A 22,383-nucleotide genomic window follows, 5' to 3' on the forward strand; every position below is an offset into this window, starting at 1 on the left:
CTAGAGAGCAATTTGACAATATATACTAATATTTTAAATGTGGACACTCTTTGACACAACAGTTTCACTATGAAAAAATTTATCCTAAAGAAATAATCAAACATAAAAATGATGGTTATTGGAGAAATATTTTTAGTAGTGAAAAACTGGTAACAAATGTCCATCAATAGGTGGTTAAATAAATTATGATATAACCATATAATAATAAAATCTTTAAAATAATAATATAAAGCTATATTTTTTAATGTGGAAAGATATTCATGATAAATGTTAAGTGAAAAATGCATATGTAGTATTGTTCCAGTTTTATAAAAACATACATGTTATAATGCAATTGCATATCACACATAGTATATATCTAACATATGTTAGATATATAGACTATACCAGAGGGAACCAAAGGGAATGAATATACACACACCACCTATACCACATATATGTCAGGGATAAACATCAAAATATTAATAGTTACTGTTGAGTGGTGGGATTACAGGTGATTTTCGCTTCCTTATTTATATCACTTTCTACAGCCTAAATCTTCTGGAATAAGCATGTATTACTTTTTAAAAAAAATTATAAAAGTTTAAAACATGTTTCAAAATAGAGACAGTAACAATAATAACCCCATATTTCTATTCCCAGATTCAACCTCCCTATATGTTGTTACATTTGCTTCATTTTTCCTTCCTTTTTTTTGCAATATCTTAAAGTAAATCCCTGACATCATGTCACTTGACCCCTAAATTATTCCTTATTTATCTCTAAATACAAGTGCATTTTCACATATAATCATAATAAAACCATCACACCTAACCAAATTAACAATAATTCCTTAATATCATCTAATACTCAGTGCATATTTCATGTTCTTTGATTCTCTAAAAGTTTTTTGTACAGTTGGTGCTACTTTTACAATGAGAAAAAACTCAACTGCTTTCATAAACAACCAGCCAAAAAAGTCACTATAATTATTTTGTTTTCAGTGTTCTTTGTGCTTCTTCTTAAATTATTCCACCATCTCTCAAATTTAGTTCTTGCTCTAATATCGATAACTTGGTCTTCTAGCAGGGTTCCTTTTGGTATCTTCTGTTGTAGCCAAAACCCATAAGGAACAGAATTCCTTCAATGACATGCCTATGTAGTCTTAAATTTAAAACTGGGTACTTTCATTAGATAAAAAGCCTAGAAAACTATTTTCACATAAATCCCTACCTACTAATTACATGCTAGTATAGTTAATCTATCCCAACTTTCAAAACCTATGTAACTAAAATCAAGGACTGATATCTTCTTATCCTATGAATCAGACAGATGGTGACTCACACTGTTGTCTAAACTAATATTTAACAGAAACAAATGTACAAGTATGAAGAGCAGGTAAAAGACAAAACAGATTATATATGAAGAGTCTAACACATAACAGGCATTCAATAAATATTAAACACTTATTTAACATGTAAGTAAAATTTAGAGAAGCTGTTCAAAATACTTATGGCTTCTAGAAAATAGGCTTTTCTTATTTTTGAACTACTACAAAATTAAGACTTCTCCACGTGCACAGCACCTTAAATAATGACTGAAAACACTTGCCTGACTTTTCTGCTGAAGAAAAAAAATGCTGGTTGAAAAGTTCAAGATAGCCATCACACCTCTGAAAAAAAGATTTTCAAGCTCCTTTTGAAAGAGAAACCAAGATTTCAATTTTCAAGTGTCATTTATGACTGGGCTAATTACAAGAACAGCAACTTCCACTACGGGAAGCTTAAAACTAAAGTGCAAAACTCAAGTTGTTGAGTGTGAAATGGTTCTATGAATATGTTTACAGAATAAGTCAATAAACCGTTAAACCTTTATAAAATCTTATTTACACGTGAAACTGATGTGACACATTTACCACAAATAAATATTTAAATGGGTCTAGCTCTGATATTTTTTCCCTGACTTCACTAGATTATTAAATGGGAGTGAGGTAGTTTGGTTTTCTAACTCCCATAATTTCAACCTTCCTCTTTATTATGTGTCTCTATGTCTTCTACACAAAACAATTTCAATATTCTTTGGTAGGACACCTTAAAAATCTAAATTTCTCAGGTGACGAAATCCATGTAAACTTTACACATTATTCTTCTGTTCAAAATTCAAGGATTACACCAAGAAGTTATGAACCCACAAATACCAAATTAATTTAAATATTATAAACATGGAATGATAATTACATACTTACACTTTACTCAATTTTTCAAGTACGATGCGTTTTCTAATCTGGTTCTGAGAACTTGAATCTATCAGTGGAAAGGTGGGATCATGCTGAATCACATTTTCAAACAAAGTAAAATAAAATCATAAATTTACATTCTTTCTGTGATAAGAACAACAAACATTAAAACACAAAAAGTTCATACCTGTGGTATGGTAGAATAAAAATTAGACTTCAGAATTAGAATATTTAAATTTGAGTATCGGCTCAGTCAGTAGGCTGGTATGAACTTGATTGAGTCATCTGCCCTCTTTTGAGAGCATTTTCTCATCTGTATAATAGGGATACTAATACCTTCTTTATTAAATGAGAAAATGTATATAAAAAGACTTTGTAAAATGCTAAATATTATATACATGTAGGAGATTAAAGTACTAAAATTATCAAATACTATAAATGTATTATGGGAAATTCCACTTCTAGAAATGGCAGACAAGATATTTCAAACCACTTCTTCTGCTGAAAAACTGAAAAAAACTGGGAAAAAACCCACGACTGTTTGAAAGCATCAGAGAGCTAATAAGGTAGTAAAGAATTATGGTCTGAGATTCTGGAGAAAGTAATTCCAGAGAAGGCACTGACTAATTCCAGAAGAGGCAATTTAGATAATGAGAACCTGAGCATCAGAGTTCAGGGCATGCCAAGAAGGAAGAGGTACTGTCAACCTACCCCAAACTTGAGACCAGGACTTAGAAGGACCACAGTCCAGGAGTAAGAATGAAGAGGAAACGGACTGGCTCTTGCAGGGACTGAAGCCCAGCTTCAAATCACCTTAATCACTGATTGGATTAAAGTGATTTGGGGGGACTTCCCTGGTGGTCCAGTGGGTAAGACTCTGCACTCCCAATGAAGGGGGCCCAGATTCAATCCCTGGTCAGGGAACTAGACCAACATATCATCTGCCAGAAGCAAACAGAAATCTGTTCTTGAGGAAGATAAGATCAGCCTGGGTTTCAAGTTATCTCTAATTTTTATTATGCAATGTTTGCCACATAATAAAACAATAAGAAAACAAGACAATATGATCAAAATCTGAAACATTAGCTCATAGAAATCAACCCCTAGGAAATCCATGTAATGAAGTTATCAACCTTATTTAGAATAACTATGCTGAATATATTCAAAGAAAAATAACAAGATGGGAAATTTTAGCAGAGAACTAGAAGCTATATAAAAAAACCAAACAAAACTCCTAGTAACTGAAAAAATATAGTATTTAAAAGAACTCAATGGACAGATTTAATAACATAGTAGAAAAGACTAAAGAGAGAATACTGATTTGGAAAATATCCAGAATGAAGCATAGACACATACCCCTCTCCTCCCACCCCCTGGCTTGGTGTAATGCAAAGCACAAGAGAATATAAAAAACAGAAGATACAGTGAAAAAGACTAACATATCTGCAATTGGAGTACCAGGTAGAGAGGAAAGGGAGAATGGGACAGAAGCAATACCTGAAGAGATAATAACTGAGACTATTCCAAAACTGATAAAAGAAATCAAGTCACAGATTTAAGTATACAACATCCAAAAGAATAAATACAAATATAATCACACCTAGGCAAAGCATTCTAAAATTGATGGTAACCAAAGACAAAAAAAATCTTAAAAGTAGCTAAAGGAAGAAACAGTATTTTCAAATAAGAGAAATAAATGGAAGCCAAAAGACAATGAATATGTAATTTCAACGGGCTGCATGAAAATAACTACTAATTTAGAATTAATTTAGAATTCAATGTCCAGGAAAACATCTTTCAAAAGTGAAAGTAAAATAAAGAATGTCCTGACAAAACTGAAAAGATTCATCATTAGCAAACTGGCACTAATGGAACTAAAGGATATTCTTCAGGCCCAAGGCGAACAATTCCAGATGAAAGAATGGAGATGCAGGAAGGCATGAAGAACAGTAAAAGAGTAATTAATTGGATAAATCCAACTTAATACTGACTATAAACAATCTTGTAGGATTTAAAAATGCAGAGAGAATAAAAGTACACAACAACAGAGCACGTTAAGTCAAGATGGGGTAAATGGAATTAAAGTTTCTAAGGTACTAATTGTCCAGGAAGCAATAGAAGTATTAACTTATATTAGATTTTAATAAGACACAGATTCAGTTTTTAATCTTTAGGGAAACCAATTAATGATCAGTAAAAGAATGTATAAAAACTAGCTAACAGAGGGCAAAAAATGGAGTTATATCTGATCCAAAGAAAGCAAGAAAGGAGAGAAGAACACAGAACAGGTGGGACACGCAGAAAGCAACAAGTGAGACGCTAGATTTAAACCCAAATATATCAATTATGACACTAAATGTAAATGGACTAAATTCTCCACATAAAGGACAAAGATTATCAACCTAGATTTAAAAAAAAAATAGTCCTTGAAAATACCAATAAAAGAATGCGAGTGTCAGGAAAGTAGATCATGTAAAGCCAAAAATAAATAAATAAATAAATAAAATCAATGGAGAGCAAAGTCACTCCATATGCTAAGAGGTTAGATTTACCAGGAAGAGATAATAATCTCACATTTGCACCCAAGATCAGTCTCAAAATATTAAAAGTAAAATTCACAAAACTAAAAGGAAAAATAATCAATTTATAATTATGCTGAGAGATTTTTGACCCACCTTGCCCATCTCTCTCAGTAACTTAAGGAATGAGCAAAGAAACAAACAAAACAAAAAAGAAAGAAGAAAAAAAAGAAAGTGAAGAAAAGAAAAAGAAAAATCAACAGTGCTTTAATGTGCACACATTTCCCCAGAGAGAAACAATGAAATCTGACCGATACTCCTTACCTTAAACAAAAATCAATTCCAGATGAATTACAGATCTAAATGTTAAAGGAAAAACAAGGCTTTAATGTGCACACATTTCCCCAGAGAGAAACAATGAAATCTGACGGATACTCCTTACCTTAAACAAAAATCAATTCCAGATGAATTACAGATCTAAATGTTAAAGGAAAAACAAGGCTTCTAGAAGATGAAATAACCTGGGCTAAGTAAAGATTTCTTAAAGAAGTCACTAAAGGGAACCATTAGTAAACTGGACTCAAGACACCATTAATGAGAGTGAAAAGGCAAGTCTCAGAGTGGAAGATATTTGTAATACACAAAAATGGGCTTGAATCCTGAATACATAAAGAATTCCTGATATTCCAATAGATAAATGGAAAAAAAGACTTGAACAGGCACTTGACAAAACAGACTATCCAAATGGTTCATAAGCAGATGAAACAGTGCTCAACTCATTAATCATCAGAGAAATGTATTATAACCTAAAATCAGTACCATCGGAATAGTGAAAAGTAACAATATCAAGTATTGGTGAGAATGTGGAGTCATGTGAACTCTCATACAGTGATAGTAGAATATAAAATGGCAGAACCATTTTGGAAAATTGGCACTATCTAGTAGAGTTGCATATATGCATACACTCTGACCCAGAAATTCTAGTCCTAGGTACATACCCATCAGAAATGCATATGCATTAAAAAAAAAAAAAGAAATGCATACACATTAAAAGAGAGACATATACAAGAAAAGTTCATAACAGCATAGTTCATAATAGCCCCAAACTGGAAACAGCCTAAATGCTTATTAACATTAATAAATTGTGGTATATTTATATAATGGAATACTATGCAGCAATGAAAGAATGAACTACAACTATCTGCAACACAAATGACTCATGAACATAATGCACAAAATAAATTGGATACCAAAGAACATATACTGAGTGAATCCATTTACATTCAGTTCAAAATTGGGAAAATTAATCTATGCTATTATAGTCATTAATTTGGGAAAGAGGTAATGATTTGGAGGAGACATAGTGGGGCTTCTGGTTTACTCAAATTTCTTGGCCTGCGTAGTGATTACATTGGTGTGTTCACCTGTGATAATGCAATGAGCTGTACACTTACTATTTGTGTTACACTTCAATGAAAAAGTTTTTTTTTCTAATATATATTAAAAAAAATTTTTTAACATCTTTATTGGAGTATAATTGCTTTACAATGTTGTGCTAGTTTCTGCAATGAAAAAGTTTTAGCAACAGAGAAGCAGTCAAATTTCAGGGATTACTTTTTCCTTCTTAAGGCTTATTAGCATAAAACAATAAAACAAGTTATATACTAAAGTTATGCAGCTTAGTGACAGAGAACAATGTTTCTCCAGGCTTCATATAAAGTTATGGATGCTGTCTAATAATCCAGTTGAAGTGATTTCAAATATAGTGTTGGGCTAAGTAACATTCTGTAGAAATATAAGAAACTTCTAAAGTTTTACTGTATTTCCACTTTCACACTCTTTTTAAATCTCCAAATGTGTTCTTAAATTTAGAGCCATATTTACTCAGAAAACAAACTCCTATGGTAAAAACAAGGTTATCACCTATTCCTCTTCATGCCAAATGACTTCCTTTCCCAAACTACACATCAACCAAAAATGGGTAATGGAAATATTGAAAGAACATCATTAAATCTCAGCAGCATAACATCAGTTTCTACATATAACTATTTACATACAACTCAGTACCAATTATATGTCAGGCACTGAGATAAATGCTTTATATGCATTATCTTTAAAACTCATAAAAATTGAGTAAGGGAAGCCATTTATAATCCCATTTACAGATAAGCAATCAGACTCAAGAGACTAAGTTTTCATACAGCTATTAAATGACAGAGCAGATAATCAAATCTACGTTACCTGAATGTGCTCTTTCCATTTTCTCCTATGTCCACTATTTCCCCAATTAAGTCTCCTTTACTAAATAATTTTCATTCATAATATTTTAAGTGAGCATGCTTGCCAAATATTATCCAGACAAATATTTTACTATTCAATTAGTAAGTCTACTCCACTGCATATAGTCCCATTGGAAATAAAACACAAAGATACACACCCTCTGTAGAAATCTGAAAGCATATATACCAACGAAGAAAAAACAAACCTTTTCAGAGAGTCTAGATATATGAAGAATTAGGTTTTAAAGAAAACTTTGTCCCACAATTGTAGGCTATTCCTACATTAGAGAAAAATGTTAAATACTGATGAAAATTTCCTGGGGCAAACTTTAACTTATTTGGAAAATAATAATGTCAATACTGGAGATGGCATTTTAAACCAAAAGACTAAAAGACTAAAGACGTCTTCTGAAAATTAAAAAAATTATTCCTTCAGTACTTTTCTTCCTGCTCCAAGATTTACTATGGTGAGTGTTCCACATGTTAGCAGTATGGAAAAATCATTATCATTAAGACATACCTCTTCCGAGTCTTGTGATTTGGTGGTTTCTTCATTCAAAACATATCGTCCTCTATAAAACTCCCTGATCCTTAGATTTAATGTTTCAGTTTCTTTTTTCAAGTTCTCATAACTTGGCAGTGGTTTAATGGCTGTATCTGAGGCTCTAAATGGTAAAGACTCATCCAAGCTGTTCTGAGATTCCTGCAAGGCAGGGGAATAACTGTCTGGGTCACAGTTCACATCATCTTCATCAAGTTCTTCTTCCTTAACCAGAGGGGCTGAAGAGGGTTTCAGACATACAGAAGCATAATTCTGGCCATATAAAAACCTCAAAGTTTCTTCTGTCTTCCACTCAATAAAAGTCTCCTTCAGGGCTTTAAGTAAGTTTGCCTTTGCAACTTCAGGGCACAGCTGCACTGAACTAGAAGCTGACCTAGAAACTTGGTTCGATTTGGCAAATTTCCTCTTAAAATGCTCAGCACTTTTCTTACTTATGCCTACAAGAGTTATTTTTGAACTACTGTATTTATTTTCAGAAATTTTTGAAGCTTCTACTTTTTCTTGCGGAGACGTATTTGAAGAAATCTGAGTATTTACATTCCGTAACGGAAGTTCACAAGCCGCAGCTTTTTCCTCACTATCTAATCTGCAATTGCCTAACTGCTCAGTGACATCTATTACTGTCTGTTCTTTGCTTTCATGTTTGGAGTTAACCTTTTGACCAGCTTTCTTTTTCATTATGCTTTTTTTGTACAGCTGTGGCCTTATACCGGTTGCATTTGGTCTGTTTCCTTGTAGAATGGAGGAAACAAAGTCTTGCTCATTATCACTGCTACTATCACTATGAGTGCCAGAAGAACTAGATTCATCATGCTTCTCAAAATGGCCCGGACTGTCAACATCTGATGTTTTAATGGCCTTACTGCATAACTGTATTTCTTCTCCAGAATGACCACTGTTGAGGGAAAGAAACAAAACAACTGTAACAGAAAAGCAACATGTCCCACAGTATTTATACTTTGTAACTTTCAAGGTAGAAACTTTTATTCCTTAGGCAGGCCTTATTTATAGGCTTATATTTACCTAGGCCTATATAAACACACACATACACATTTCAGAAGAAAGTTATAATTCTATAATTTCTCTACGTCTTATTTATTTGATATAATTCTCTTTGCATCTTCTTCCCTTTTATTTTCTCTCCAATTATTTTAAAAGTGTTATAAGAGTACAGCAAAAATAAAAAAAAAAACAAAAACCAAACCACATACACACACAAAAAAACCGCACAAACCAACATTTGATAATTCCATTCTACTGAATTATTTTCATTTTTGCTTTCTCCATTTCTGTAACTGCTTTATATATCTTTTTTTAAAAAAGGATTCTTTTGAAAACTTCATTACTGGTTTCTCAAAAAAAAAATGAGAGGAACTGTTTAGATTTTGAAACATAAAAATAAGAAGAGACGTTTACGCATTTTCCAATTCAGGTTGATAGTTATGCAGAAAATTCCATTGAATGAAAAATTCAAGAAAGCCATAGCAGAAAATAAAGTTGGCAAGTCAACATTTATCAATGAAAGATACTTATACTTGAAAATCCCAGAGTTAAATCACAATGATAATAAGACAACAGTTTTCCCTTTGACTGTGTTCCTTTAATTTTCAGATAAAGCTTATAAAAGATTAAAAAATATGAAAGAGCAGAGGCAAAGAGAGCTTTGTCTATACAAACTTGAGATAAATAAGGATAGGAGAGCAATTACCCTTAACCAAATGCACATATAATAACTTTAAAAGATCAGGATGGCAAGGATTCTAGGTCAAGAAGCACTTGGAGGGTGGTGAAAGGGTATATGGGAACTCTCTACTTCTCACACAATTTTTCTGTAAACCTATTTTTTTTTGTATTTTCTGTAAACCTATTCCCCCAAAAGCCTATTACAATTTTTAAAAATAAAATGAAATAAAATAATTCAGCCATAAACAAAAAAGCATGCTTGGTGGAAGTGTAAAAGAAGAAAAACAGTTGAAAATAAGGTTGTAGATGGGAATGGAGAAAAAAGATAACAAGTTCATTCAGTATTTTATAACATTTTTTAGTGAGAGTCTAGCCTACATAGCCACAGACTGTCTCTTGTATCTGAAGTAAGTACAATTTCAAAAAACTTAGAACAACTCAATTTTCATGTATACCCTCTCTTGGAATTGTATGGTAGGTAATTATATTTTTCTATACTATTTTGAAGCTGTAAGTTAAAGATTTATAGCAAATAATAAAAATCTCTCACTTGTGTTCAATTCCATCTAACTAAGGTAGTGACTAATAACTAGGAAAATTTATTCTGGAAGATAAAAGGATATGTTTTGAGAGATGATCATGGTTGGGCAAGCAATACCATGAGGAAAGTTTAGAAAAAAAATCACAACTTGGAATTTCTATTAATGCTTTAGACACTCTTTTAAATAATTAAATAACTGATATATTAATGTTTTGAAATTCTATAAAACTATAAAAACCTTTCAACAAATGTAATTGGCACAATCTAGTTGACAAAGAAGCACAATATCTCAGATGGAAGCTGTGTTTGTGTCATATTTCAACAGGTTCAATTAGACTTCCTTGGTAGGAACAGCTGTACAGTAAATCATACAGATCAAACACATCATCTTACCATCAGAAAAGAAAAAAAAGCTGTACAAGGCAAATATTTCTTTTTGTGGGCTAGAATGGGCACTTACGTAATGCATCAGCACAGGAAGTCCAAGAGTTCATATCACCTGGTTTACTCTTAATGCTTCTATTAACAAGAATACATAGAAGGTAAGTGATACTGATTTAACCATACCTTTGTCCTTCCTGTAGCAGCTGAAAATCAGGACGTCTGTGACAAAAACACAGAAGTAAAAAATTGAAAGCAATTGATATGTCAAACACTTTCAAGTGTTTATTATAAACACTTTGGATAGAAAATATAATTAAAAGGAAATAGTTCACATAAAGATTTTTTAAGAAAAACATTAAACTACAACATATTATAAAACTCATCCACAAGAAATATGAATTAATCTTTCTAATCCAAAATTTACTTATATTTCAGGACTAAGTTCAACTTCCACTAGCCCAATTAAGTTTTCCTTGACTAACCTGCTAAAGTAAATCTCTCCTTTCTCTAAATTCCAGAGTCATCATTGTCTGTAGAGTTAATACACATTAATCATGTGCTCTTCTATGACCTGACACAGAAATTTTATCTAAATATCTTACTTTTCGTATGCTTAAGTCTAGTTTCTTAACTAGACTACAAGCTTGTTGAGGTCAGAGATTATTTATTTAATATTATAATTCTCCTGTATTTCCTTTATATGATCAATAAGACTTTTTGCCCTAATTTTGAGAAAGCAGTTGTACTGTAGCATGGATGTGAGGTATGTAGGTCAGGTGATTTAACTCTAGGGACAATTCTGCTATGCAATACCAGAAATCACATATGGCTGGGCATTAAAAAGGGGGAGGAAAAAGCTCTTAAAAAGCCAAATACAAAGAGGAACAAATATAATAGCAAATGAATCCAAGAGGACAGGAAAACTCTGTAAAGTGCTTCTGAAGTACTCAGAAAAAGTGGCTTCTAAAGACTACAAAACATGTTAAATAAAAGTAAATATTCAAAGAACTAAATAAATGGATCAATATTCTATGTGCACTGATAGAAAGATTCAATATTGTCAAGAGGTTAGTTCTTCTCAAATTGATCTGTGATTCTATGCAATCCCAATCAAAATACCAGCAAATTATTTTATGGATATTGACAAATTCATTCTAAAGTTTTTATGGAGAGGCAAAGACCCAAAATAGTTAACATAATATTGAAGGAGAAGGACAAAGTTGGAGAATTGACACTACCTGACTTTAAGACTTACTATAAAGCTACAGTAATCAAGACAGTGCAGTGTGGCACCGGTGAAAGAAGAGACAAAAAAGATCATTGGAACAAAACAGAGAGAACAGAATAGACCCACAGGAATACAGTCATGATCTCTGACAAAAGAACAAAGGCAACACAATGGAGAAAATATAGTCTTTTCAACAAGTGATGTTCCACATGCAAAAAAATTAATCTAGACACAGACCTTACACTCTTCACAAAAATTAACTCAAAATGGATCACAGGGCTTCCCTGGTGGCACAGTGGTTAAGAATCTGCCTGCCAATGCAGGGGACATGGGTTCAAGCCCTGGTCCGGGAAGATCCCACATGGCGCGGAGCAACTAAGCCCTGCTCCACAACTACTGAGCCCACGTGCCACAACTACTGAAGCTCACGTGGCCTAGAGCCTGTGCTCTGCAACAAAATAAGCTACCGCAATGAGAAGCCCGCGCACTGCAAGGAAGAGTAGCCCCTGCAAGCAGCAACTAGAGAAAGCCTGCGCGCAGCAACACAGCCAAAAATAAATAAATAAATAAAATTAAAAAAAAAAAAAGGGATCACAGACTTAAAAAGTAAAATGCAAAACTATAAAACTCCTAGAAGAGGGACTTCCCTGGTGGTCCAGTGGTTAGGACTCCATGCTTCCACTGCAGCACTGCAGGGGGCCCAGGTTTGATCCCTGGTTGGGGAACTAAGACCCTGTGTGCTGCTTGGTGTGGCCAATAAAATAAATAAATAAATAAAATTTAAAAACATCAACAACAAAACACAACAACAAAACTCCTAGAACACAGGAGAAAACCTTGATGACTTTTTAGATACACACCAAAGGCATGATCCATAAAAAAAGAATTGATAAGTCAGACTTCATTAAAAGTTTCTGTTCTGTGAAAAATACTGTCAACAGAATAAAAAGATAAGATACAGACTAGGAGAAAACATTTGCAAAACACATATCTGATAAAGGACTGTTATCCAAAATATCAAAGCACACTTAAAACTCAACAGTACGAAAACAAGCAACTCAATTAAAAAGTGGGCCCAAGACCTTAACAGATACCTCACCAAAGAAGATAAACAGATGGTAAATAAGCATATGAAAAGATCCTCTACAACAGCAGTCCCCAACCTTTTTGGCACCAGGGACTGGTTTCGTGGAAGTTAATTTTTCCACGGACCAGGATTGGGGGATGGTTTCGGGATGATTCAAGCACATTACATTTAATGTGCACTTTATTTCTATTATTATTACACTGTAATATATATTAAAATAATTATACAACTCACCATAATGCAGAATCAATGGGAGCCCTGAGCCTGTTTTCACTTGCCACTCACTGATAGTGTTTTGTTTTTTTTTTTTTTTTTTACTAATAGGGTTTGGATATGAGTCTGCAAGCAATTGATTTATTATGGTCTCTGTGCAGTCAAACCTCTCTGCTAATGATAATCTGTATTTGCAGCTGCCCCCCAGCACTAGCATCACCACCTCAGCTCCCCCTCAGATCATCAGGCATTAGATTCTCATAAGGAGTGTGCAACCTAGATCCCTTGTGTGTGTAGTTCACAGTAGGGTTCAAGCTCCTATGAGAATCTAATGCCGCTGCTGATCTGACAGGAGGCGGAGCTCAGGCAGTAATGTGAGCAATGAGGAGCGGCTGTAAATACACACGAAGCTTTGCTCGCTCGCCCACCCGCTGCTCACCTCCTGCTGTGTGGCCCAGTTCCTAACAGGCCATGCACCAGTATTGGTCTGTGGTCCGGGGGATGGGGACCCCTGCTCTACATAAGTCATCAGGGAAATGCAAATTAATACAAGATACCACTATACATCTATTAGAATAACCAAAATCCAGAACACTGACAAGATCAAAGGGTCTGAATGTTTGTGTCCCTTCACCCCCAAATTCATATGTTAAATACTAATCCAGGGCTTCCCTGGTGGTGCACTGGTTAAGGATCCGCCTGCCAATGCAGGGGACACAGGTTCCAGCCCCGGTCTAGGAAGATCCCACATGCTGCGGAGCAACTAAGCCCATGCGCCACAACTCCTGAGCCTGCGCTCTAGAGCCAGTGAGCCACAACTACTGAGCTTGTGTGCCTCAACTACCGAAGCCTGTGCACCTAGAGCCCATGCTCTGCAACAAGAGAAGCCACTGCAACGAGAAGCCTGCACACCACAATGAAGAGCAGCTCCCACTCGCCACAACTAGAGAAAGCCACGCGCAGCAATGAAGACCCAATGCAGCCATTAAAAAAAAAAAATCTTAACCCGATGTGATACTATTAGGAGATGGGGCCTTTGGGAGGTGATTAGGTCATGAGGGCAAATCTTTCCTGAATGGGATTAGCGTCTTTATAAGAGAGGCCAGAGAGATCCCTTCCCATTCTACCATGTGAGGACATAACCAGAAGTCTTCAACCCAGAAGAGGTGCTCACTCAACCATACTTTCACCCTGACCTCAGATTTAAAACCTCTATAGCTATGAGAAGAAATTCCTCATTTTTAAGCTACCCAATCCATGCTATTTTGTTATAAAAGCCTGAACAGACTAAGATATGCACAAAAGACCTCACCAAAGAAGATATACAGCTGGCAAACAAGCATATGAAAAGATGCTCCACCTCATATATCATCAGAGAAATGCATATTAAAATAATAATGAGACATTACTACACACCTATTAGAACAGCCAAAATCCAGAGCACTGACACCATCAAATGTTGGTGAGGATGTGAAGCAACAGAAACTCTCATTTACTGCTGGTGGGAATGCAAAATGGTACAATCGCTTTGGAAGACATCTTAGAGACGTCTTACAAAACTAAACATACTCTAACCATATAATCCAGAAATCATACGACTTGGTATTTACCCAAAGGAAATGAAAACATGTCTATACAAAAACCTGTATGCTATGTTTACAGCAGCTCTATTCATATTTGCCAAAACTTGGAAGCAACCAAGATGTTTTTCACTAGGTAAAGGGATAAATACTATGGTACATTCAGACAATGAAATATTATTCAGTGCTAAAAAGCAATTAGATATCAAGCTATGAAAAGACAGGGAGAAACTTAAATGCTTTTTACTAAGTGACAGAATCCAGTTTGAAAAGCCTACATACTATAGGACTCCAACTATATGACATTCTGGAAAAGGTAAAACTATGGAGACAGTAAAAAGATAAAGGGTTACAGAGGTTTGGGGGTAGGAGACGAATAGGTGGAGCATAGAGGATTTTTAGGGCTATAAAACTACTCTGTATGACACTGTAATGGTAGATTCAAGTCATTATACATTTGTCCAAACCCAAAACTGTACACTAAGAGTGAACCCTAATGTAAACCATGGATGTGGGTGGTAATGATGTGTCAATGAAGGCTCATCAATTGTAAGAAATGTACCATTTTGATGGAGGATGCTGATAATGGGGGAAGTTATGCATGTGTGTGGGCAGGCGGTTTATGGGAAAACTCTGAACCTTCCTCTCCATTTTGCTGTGAACCTAAAATTGCTCAAAAAACAAAGTCAATTGGGACTTCCCTGGTGGTGCAGTGGTTAAGACTCTGAGCTCCCAATGCAGAGGGCCCGGGTTTGATCTCTGGTCAGGGAACTAGATCCCACATGCGTGCCACAACTGAGAGTTCCCATGCCGCAACTAAGGCACTGGTGAGGCACAACTAAGGAGCCGGTGAGCCGCAACTAAGGAGCCTGCCTGCCACAACTAAGACCCAGCACAACCAAATAAATTAATTAAAAAAAAATAATAAAAGTAAAAAACAAAGTCAATTAATCGAAAAAAAAACACAAGAACATAGGTGTGCACTAAAGAGAAGCTAAGGCACTGAACATAAATCCCATTTAAAGGGCAAAATAGGGCTGTAATGAAGGTCATATTGCAAAAGTATTTGATTAAAAAAAGTCAAGTTACAAACATTAAATGCTGGAGAGGGTGTGGAAAAAAGGGAACCCTCCTGTACTGTTGGTGGGAATGTAAACTGATACAGCCACTATGGAGAACAGTATGGAGGTTCCTTAAAAAACTAAAAATAGAACTACCATATGACCCAGCAATCCCACTACTGGGCATATACCCAGAGAAAACCATAATTCAAAAAGATACACGCATCCCAATGTTCAATGCAGCACTACTTACAATAACCAGAACATGGAAGCAACCTAAATGTCCATCAACAGAGGAATGGATAAAGAAGATGTGGTATATATACACACAACGGAATACTACTCAGCCATAAAAAGGAACGAAATTGTGTCATTTGCAGAGATGTGGATGGACCTAGAGACCGTCATACAGAGTAAGTCAGAGAGAGAAAAACAAATATCGTATATTAATGCATATATGTGGAATCTAGAAAAACGGTATAGATAATCTTACTTGCAAAGCAGAAATAGAGACACAGACGTAGAGAACAAACATATGGACACCAAGGGGGGAGAAAGGGTGGGATGATTTGGGAGATTGGGATTGATATACATACACTATGTATAAAACAGATAACTAATGAGAACCTATGCACAGGGAACTCTACTCAGTGCTCTGTGGTGACCTAAATGGGTAGGAAATCCAAAAGAGAGGGGATATATGTATACATATAGCTGATTCACTTTGCTGTGCAGCAGAAATAACACAATATTATAAAGCAACTATACTCCAATAAAAATTAAAAAAAAAAAGTCAACCTAAATGGATAGATGGAACTAGAAGTCATTTGAGTTATGACATTTAAAGGCTACCAATCAAAAATATCATTTGCAAGTATTTTTCTATATAATTAAACATCACAGCATCAATCATATAATTACTGCCTAGATAATCCATTCATCTTTTGTTCAGTCGCAAGCATACAAGGCACTGCAGGGAATGGATTTGTTGCCAATCTTCTCCTTAGCTATGGGAGGCATTGCTAACTGATCAAGGCATTCTTTCCCATTAAACATCTAAGTACCACACATCAGGAGGCGTACATCCCTGCTCTAGAGATTTCCCTGCAGAGTTCAGGAATTCCCCCAAGACCAATAATAAAAAATTTAGAAGAAAAAGACAAAATAAGGCAATAGGCAGTAAGTTCCCTGACAGTAAAAATTTAATCTATTTTTTCTTCTTCCTTAGTCCTTCAGCCAATCGAGGTGTGTCCTTTCCCAATCATCCAAATTATCCTGTTTACCCTCCTTTTTCCCACTCATGAAAACTCTAGTCACAGAAGCTAACTTGGTTTGGTGTTACTCAAAGAAAACAAATGACACTGCTTGGATGGTGACTAGCCTTGACTACTCCAGGGGATATTTATAACTCCCATTAAGAGCTTTTTTAGCATACTAAATAATATGCTAACGTTTACAACAGAGTGTTTTGTTGCCTGTTGACTACTTCCTCCCACTTCCATTTGTAGTTCTCTCGCTCCTCCTATCCCACTTCCCCGCCCAAGTCTTCCTGGCTAAAATATCAAGGTTCAGTACCATGCAGCTGTCTGGAATTTGGTCCTACACCAGGATCTGAGTATCACTGTAGGGAAAACAAAATATGTGTAGACACAGTGATTCTCAATTGGATTCCTACACTAACTAAATGGCTAACATGCAAATGCAGGGTATATTCCATCAATCAACAAATTCCTTCAAAAATAAAATTCTGAACTATTATATGTATGGACTATGTTGGGTATGTTAAGTAATACAAAGAATAGGTTCCTATTTTTAAGGACATTACAATTTAGTAGGAGGAAAGTGCGTGTTCCAAGAGATTTATAAATAATAATCCTCGTAAGAATGATATAGCTACTACTACCATCCCACGTTACAGATAAAAAGACCGAGTACTGAAAGACTGACTGTGCCGAAAGTCACACAGCTAGTAAGTAAGTGGTAAAGCGCGGAATCATAGCCAGCCAGCATGGCTCATAAGAACTACACTCTTGCATCATATAATTCATGAGAGATGAGCGGCTCCAGAAAATTAGAGAAGAAAAACTTCTGGCTGAGCCAACGAAGAAAAGCTTCAGATTCAGATGGGCCTATAAAGATCAATATAGTTTGTATATAAAGGCATTTGAGGCTAATCCTATGGATTTTACTCTGATGTTTTACTCCACAAACCTCTCTCCCTTTTTTCTCTTTCAGTAAACTACCATGCTTAAACTTAGCCCATCTCTTACACAAACAAACACACAAAACAACCCTGTTCTTGAGCCATACAATCCCTCTCCCTTTCATCGTCAGACTTCTTTAAAGAAGTCTGCACTCATCATTTCCAATTCCATATCTCCTATTCAGTCCTCAACCCTCTGCCTCCTGGAATCTGTATGCATTAGTCTACTGAAGTGGCTGTTGCTAAGATCACCAATTACCATAGGACTGCTAAATCTAAAGGATATTTTTCAGGATTTTTTTTTCTCCTTTTTAAAGTACAGGAAAAAGAATTAGAATGAAAGGAGAGTTTGAAAGAGTAAGAAAATAGGAATAAACCATAAAGCAAGGCCTTGGTGAGAGGAGAACAGAATCGGTAACACAGAGGTACTATATTAGCAATGAGGAGGCAGAGAAATGAGAGAGCATATGAAGAAAATAATGTTGAAGGAGCTTCTGGTGGATGCCCTCAATCATTTCAGTTAAGTAGTAGGTTATATCTATTATGAGTTGGGGGTGGGGTTCAAAGTTTAAGGAGAGGAGAAAAGGTCTGAATGTATCATAGTCATTAAGAAACAAAGAATAAACACGTGAGGACACTGTTGAGACGAGACAGAATGAACTGGAACAGGGCCACAGGAATGCAAAGAGTGCAGGCTTTGGTGCCAGACAAATCTGCGTTTAAATCCCAAATCTATATATATAAGTTAAGTGTTCTTGAGAGAGTCACTAAACCTCTCTAAGCCTCAGTTTCACCATCCATAAAATTGGTAACGGTACTTCCCCAGGGATGTTGTGAGGATTGAACTAAATGAGACAGCATATCAAAAGTGCTAATGATCTTATCTGAGAACTTTACCCAATAATCTTCAGCAACAGAAAAGAAGGATGACTGAAGCTTGGGAAGGTGGACATGATAGAAGTTAAGGGAGAAAGAATCTGGGCTCGTTTGAGAGGATGATATTACAACTGCTGACAGTGGAACTCAAGAAAACAAATTTAATGTCAAGAAAACAAATTTAATGAGGGTCTGCCAACCTAGAAGAATAGAGCTGAGGTAGAGACAGGAGGTCAAAACGAGGTCACAAAGCACACTCAGGAGTGACAGATGTAGATGAGATAGAGGTTGTGGTCAGAGACGGAAAGCTCTTATTTCAAGATCTTGGAGGCAGAATGGTTCCAAATAAGAATGAGGTCTAAGCATGGCTGAATCAAGGTGTAATAAAAATGTAAATATTATTCTAAATCATGAATACAATTTAAGTAGTTTTATGAGAAATCTCCAGCAATACAACTTGATATTTTTTGAGAAAAACATTAAGAATTAAAAGAAAATTCAATCTCTAATGAAGGGGAAAATTAGCATATATTGATTGATTATATATGGTAAGTGAATTTTTTTTTAAATTGTGGTAAAATATACATTACATAAAATTGATCATTTAAACCATTTTTAGCTACAGTTCAGTGGTATCAAGTACATTCACACTGTTGTGCAACTATCACCATCTCCAGGACTTTTTCATCTTCCCACGCTTTCTGCTACATGGTTATATATATTATTTCATTTAATCTTCACATAACTAACAACTTTATTTTTATAGATGAGGAAACTGAAGCTCTGAGGGGTTAACTGAGTTCCTAAGATCACTATACATATCGAGTAGTAAATCTAGGATTTGAATTTAGGTCTTTCAAAGTCTAAGTTCTCGCTTTCTAACATGATGCCTCTAATTAAAGCCAGAAAAAGGAAGCCCAAAAGTTGCAATACCATCTTTACTTATCCCCTCCCAAAGGAATTCAATATACTTTACTATTTTCCTCTCCTTTGTTTCAGTTTTCTGACCTCACATAAAGAAAACTACGCTGAACATTGTTTCTAGATGCTTTATGAGTGACTTTAATACTCTCTGATTCCCAATCTATAAAAGGGAGAATGGTACCTGACACTAAGATAAACCAAAGTTGAGTTTAATGAGGTAACTGGACAAAAGGTTCAATATAAAATTCAGTTTGTTTTTGCTATGAGTTGTTTTAGAAACAAGGCACCAAGTTACATTGCTTTTTCTTTTCTATCCTTTTTTAGATGAAAATCAAAAGCTTCTTGTTAAAATACCATTTCTCATCACTCTAAGTATCTTCCATTCCTTTCAAAGTTTACGTTGTCCTGAGACATTTAATTCAGATAAGCACAATTTAAAAAATAAGTAACTATCTTAGTTAAAGAATACCTTCAAGCTCGTTCTTCATGAACATTTTCACATTATTTTCACTAAAGTACAAATTAGATGATTAACTGTAACTTTAGCAAAGTACATCTAAAACTAGAAGTAGCATGCCAAAAGACCTTGGTTTGTGTGTATCACTTAGAATATGTGTATTATATATAAACCAACAGAAGCAGCAGGCTACAATTCCCCCGTGGTGGGAATTTTTCAAATACAATATGAAACATGTTAAAACCTGTTTCAGAAAGTTTTTATTCTGTCTACCAAGCAACACTATTCAGGAAGAGGTTATAGAAGTTGTTCTGCAGAGGTTTTTGGCTTCCGCACCTCTGAGATTATACTGTTTATTGCTAAGAAGCATGTGTGAAAATCCCCTACTCTGGGCCACATGATGGCGCTTTTAGCTCTGTCAGCATTAACCATTCACCCCAATTTCATCTTTTAAATCAAAATTTGATTCTAAACATTTGTCCTTCCTTCTCAGCTTTAACTCCTGATTTTTTAATGTTACAATTCAAGAAATTTTCCTCCTTCAGCGACGTCAGAGCCTACAGTCAACCAAACAGGATTTATAAATGTAACTATATGACTACCTAAACGAGCATACTGTCTCAGAGGAACAAAACTGTATGTGGTCTGTTTCTGGCCACCAAGTGGGTGAAAAATTTCTAACTCACAACGTAAGAAGCATCATATTGCGTCATGGTCAGTGTTTTGTCTCTGACAGAGCATCAGGAGACATTTTGTGTAAAGCACTGCTGTTATTCATGACATTAAAGATAAACTCCAGATATTTTTACCTTAATAACAAAAACGAAGGACTATAAAACCTCTAAGACCCTTTTTGACTCCAAAGGCTCAACAGAAGTATGGAGCTAGAATTCATGAATTTGTCTAAGTTTTTCTGAAATTGATTTATACGTTTTTACCAATGAGGTAGTGAGTTTATTATGGTACAACATAGTATCTTATAAATTTGTCTTATAGTAAATTTTACTATAGGTTTTAGTATTTTAGAATCTGGGGAATAAATTTATATTAGCTTTCACAATAATGTAAAAAAAAACAAATTGAGTCAAATTGTCAAATTGAATATTCTATTTCCAAATGGTATGTAAGACCATGGTGGCCCTAAAGATGTAAACTTCAAGTTGTTCTGGACATACTATAAAATATAAAATATTCTTGGTTTTTCTTCATAATTTAAAAACTTTAATTCAATCCTTTATCAGTCTTTATCTTTTACAGACTGAAAAGTTCAAATTTATTTAGCCAGTAATTTGTATTCTAATACTGTATTCTGTACTCTTAAATGAGACAGACTTCTCTACAAGGTAGTATAAATTTCCCTAGGCTTATACTGATCATTTTAATTTTCATCATTTTTATCAATGAGACATTTCCTTATCTAGAAAACTTTCACTATAGCAGCACTGACTGACTTAGAATTGTAAAACATTAGAACTAAAGGGAACTAAGGTTAAATGCAACTTTCTACTTACAAATGAGGAAAATAAGATTCAGCGCTGGTAACAGACTTTCTTACAGCAAAACAACTAAAAATCTAAGCTAGATCCAAAAAAACAGTGCTCTTAAAACTACAGATCGGGGGCTTCCCTGGTGGCACAGTGGTTAAGAATCCGCCTGCCAATGCAGGGGACATGGGTTCTAACCCTGGTCTGGGAAGATCCCACATGCTGCGAAGCAACTAAGCCCATGCGCCACAGCTACTGAGCCTGTGCTCTAGAGCCCGCAAGCCACAACTACTGAGCCTGCATGCCACAACCACTGAAGCCGGTGCGCCTAGAGCTCGTGCTCCACAATAAGAAGCCCTCTCACTGCAATGAAGAGCATCCCCCACTCGCCACAACTAGAGAAAGCCCACGTGCAGCAAAGACCAAATGCAGCCAAACATAAAATAAATAAAATAAATTTATAAAAACAAACAAACAAACAAAAACTACAGACCAGGACCAACCAATTAAGGGGGTTGCTACCAGCATTTCAAAAAAGCAACAGAGTAGAAAATATCAGAGGCTTTTCATGTAGTGAGGATAAAAACTGTTTCCTAAAACTTTTGCTTCAGTTCTATGTATGTGTTGGATAATGTAAAATGCATTTATTGGAGTGGTCAAAAATTTTGGAAATCATTCATGGATACAGAGAACAAATGTCGATGAAATAGGTGAAGGGTAGATTAAGAGGTACAAACCTCCAGTTATAAAATAAAGAAGCCACAGAGATGTAAAGTACAGCATGAGGAATATGTTCAATAATATTGTAATAACTTTGTATGGGGACAGATGGTTAATAGACTTATTGTGGTGATCATTCCATAACATATGGAAATGTCAAATCACCATGTAGTATACCTGAAACTAATGTAATACTATATGTCAACTATATTTCAATTAAAGAAAGATTTTGGAAGTCATTACAATAAAATAACTAATTCTGTGAGTGAATTTTAAAATTTTTTCTTATTTTTAAATTATAATAAAAATAGTACTTAATATTAATAAAATTATAACTTAACATTATGATGGTGACATAGATTATTTA

At 35.0% G+C, this 22,383-nt stretch overlaps 1 protein-coding gene across 1 annotated transcript in view; it reads right to left on the reverse strand.

The window, feature by feature from the left end:
• LOC102979052 (putative RNA polymerase II subunit B1 CTD phosphatase RPAP2) overlaps positions 1 to 22,383 on the reverse strand; it is a 76,244-nt gene that overhangs the window by 47,861 nt on the left and 6,000 nt on the right. Inside the window, exons 3-5 of the mRNA XM_055083903.1 lie at positions 10,367 to 10,402; positions 7,534 to 8,470; positions 2,225 to 2,307 (exon numbers count right to left, since the gene is read on the reverse strand). Of these exons, the coding sequence (XP_054939878.1) occupies positions 2,225 to 2,307; positions 7,534 to 8,470; positions 10,367 to 10,402 (1,056 nt within the window). The remainder of the gene's footprint in view (positions 1 to 2,224; positions 2,308 to 7,533; positions 8,471 to 10,366; positions 10,403 to 22,383) is intronic.

This window comes from Physeter macrocephalus, chromosome 4 (genome assembly GCF_002837175.3).
Source record: "Physeter macrocephalus isolate SW-GA chromosome 4, ASM283717v5, whole genome shotgun sequence".
NCBI classification, from domain to species: domain Eukaryota; kingdom Metazoa; phylum Chordata; class Mammalia; order Artiodactyla; family Physeteridae; genus Physeter; species Physeter macrocephalus.